We start from the raw sequence: 1,863 nt of genomic DNA on the forward strand, positions 1-1,863 counted from the left end.
TTTATGGGAGGCTTTTCATAGAACTATTCCAGTTGATGGGTCTCCATGGATGGCGATTGGTGACTTTAACGCTATTCTTTCTCCCACTAAAAAGAGAGAGGGTCAGACTCTAGGGGAAAGATGTCCCTTTTTTGGTGAGCTTACTGACTCAGTCCTATTGCAAGATTTAGGTTTTAGAGGTTCGCAATTCACTTGGCAGAGAGGGGGGGATTATGGAGCTTCTAGATAGGGCTATTTGCAACAATGCATGGTGTACTTTTTTTTTTTCCAAATTCCATGGTGATTCACTTGCCACGACTCAAATCTAATCATAGACTATTAAAAATGTCTTTCATGCTAGATTTTCATTCTTCAAAAGGGCGTCCGTTCAGATTCTTAGAACGTTGGGTTGAACATCTAGTGTTTTCGGATTTCATTAAAGAGAATTGGAGGGTTTCTGCTAGCACGTCGATAGTACACTCCGAGTTTGCTGATCAAGTTAAAAGATGGAATAAAGATGTGTATGGTCATATTGCTACCCGTAAGAAGCTTCTGACTAAAAAACTTCAAAGCATTGAGATTGAGCGAGATATAAGAAACTCGACATATCTTAATCAAGTTGAGATGGAGGTTAAAGGGGATTTGGAAAATGTGCTGCATCATGAGGAGATACTTTGGCGACAAAAGGCTCGTTGTGACTGGTCAGTTTTGAGGGACCGCAACACAAATTTTTTTCACACGCGCACTTTGAGGAGAAGGAAGCAGAATCAAATCACCATATTAAAGACTGGTTTGGGTGAGTGGATTATGGATGAGGAGCAATTGAAAATTGAAGCAGTTAATTTTTATACTACTTTGCATGGTGAGCACCCTAGTCCGATGAGAGATTTACCCTTTAATGCTTTCCTTTGTATCACTGACGGGGATTTTAATCTCCTTAATAATCTAGTTTCTGATGAGGAAATCAAAGTTGCTCTGTTTGACATGGCACCTTTGAAGGCTCCAGGAAGTGATGGATATCATGCCTTTTTCTATCAAAGTCAATGGTCTAACACCCCTTACCCAAGTCCAAGATCGGAGCTGGGCACGAGGCATTACTTGACTTAGACGCATGCATTCAATCTTTTCTAAAATGTAAAAACTAGGTCAAATTAAAAATTTCCTTTCATAGTCCGTTGATTTCTAATATAGGCCAACGAGGCCCAAATCATACTTTGGAAACGGTTTAGGATTAAATCAATCACTTATGAAAACTTTGGAAAATATCACTTGAAACAGGGCACACACCCAAGTGGAAGGGCAACAAGCCCGTGTGGTCATTATAACATGATCATGTTAATGGCCTATGTGACACACACGGCCTAAGCATCTAGGGACACGCCCGTGTCCCATGCCCGTGTGAATTAAGTTCTAAATGCGAACCTACAGGGGTTTTCACACAGCCTGACACACACCCGTGTCTATAGCCCGTGTTCCTCACACGGCCATGACACACCTGTGTATTAGCCCGTGTCTAAAAACCTTGACATTCTATTTCTGACGTCAGCACCCAATTTGGGGCACACGACCAAGGCACATACCCGTGGCCAAAGGCAGTGTCCTCCACACGGCTGAGACACGGCCGTGTCTCTGGCCGTGTATTTACTACCATGCATTTTGACTTGCAAATTTTATATGTAGAGGACACACGACCGAACAGCATGCCCATGGGGTTGACCGTGTGTCACACATGGCCTAGATACACGCCCGTGTGTCTACCCGTGTAGACAATATAAGGCTATCTACCAAGCCTTTGCCACCCTGAAACAAAATCTAACATGAACCAACACATCAAAGATTAACTTAATATGATTTCTCAACCAAACAACCATAGCTAAGACCCAT

The 1,863-nt window shown here is 42.5% G+C and overlaps 1 protein-coding gene across 1 annotated transcript; it reads left to right on the forward strand.

Moving 5' to 3' along the window:
- The first annotated feature begins 324 nt into the window (after window positions 1–324).
- LOC108458921 (uncharacterized) lies at window positions 325–1,086 on the forward strand. Its single transcript, XM_017758313.1, has one exon. The coding sequence runs from the start codon at window positions 325–327 to the stop codon at window positions 1,084–1,086; it is 762 nt and encodes a 253-aa protein (XP_017613802.1).
- Window positions 1,087–1,863: the final 777 nt, after the last annotated feature.

Source organism: Gossypium arboreum, chromosome 8 (assembly GCF_025698485.1).
Source record: "Gossypium arboreum isolate Shixiya-1 chromosome 8, ASM2569848v2, whole genome shotgun sequence".
In the NCBI taxonomy this organism is placed as follows: domain Eukaryota; kingdom Viridiplantae; phylum Streptophyta; class Magnoliopsida; order Malvales; family Malvaceae; genus Gossypium; species Gossypium arboreum.

Coding starts and splice junctions, on each gene's coding strand:
- LOC108458921 (XM_017758313.1), top strand. CDS start 325: ATGTCTTTCATGCTAGATTTTCATTCTTCAAAAGGGCGTCCGTTCAGA.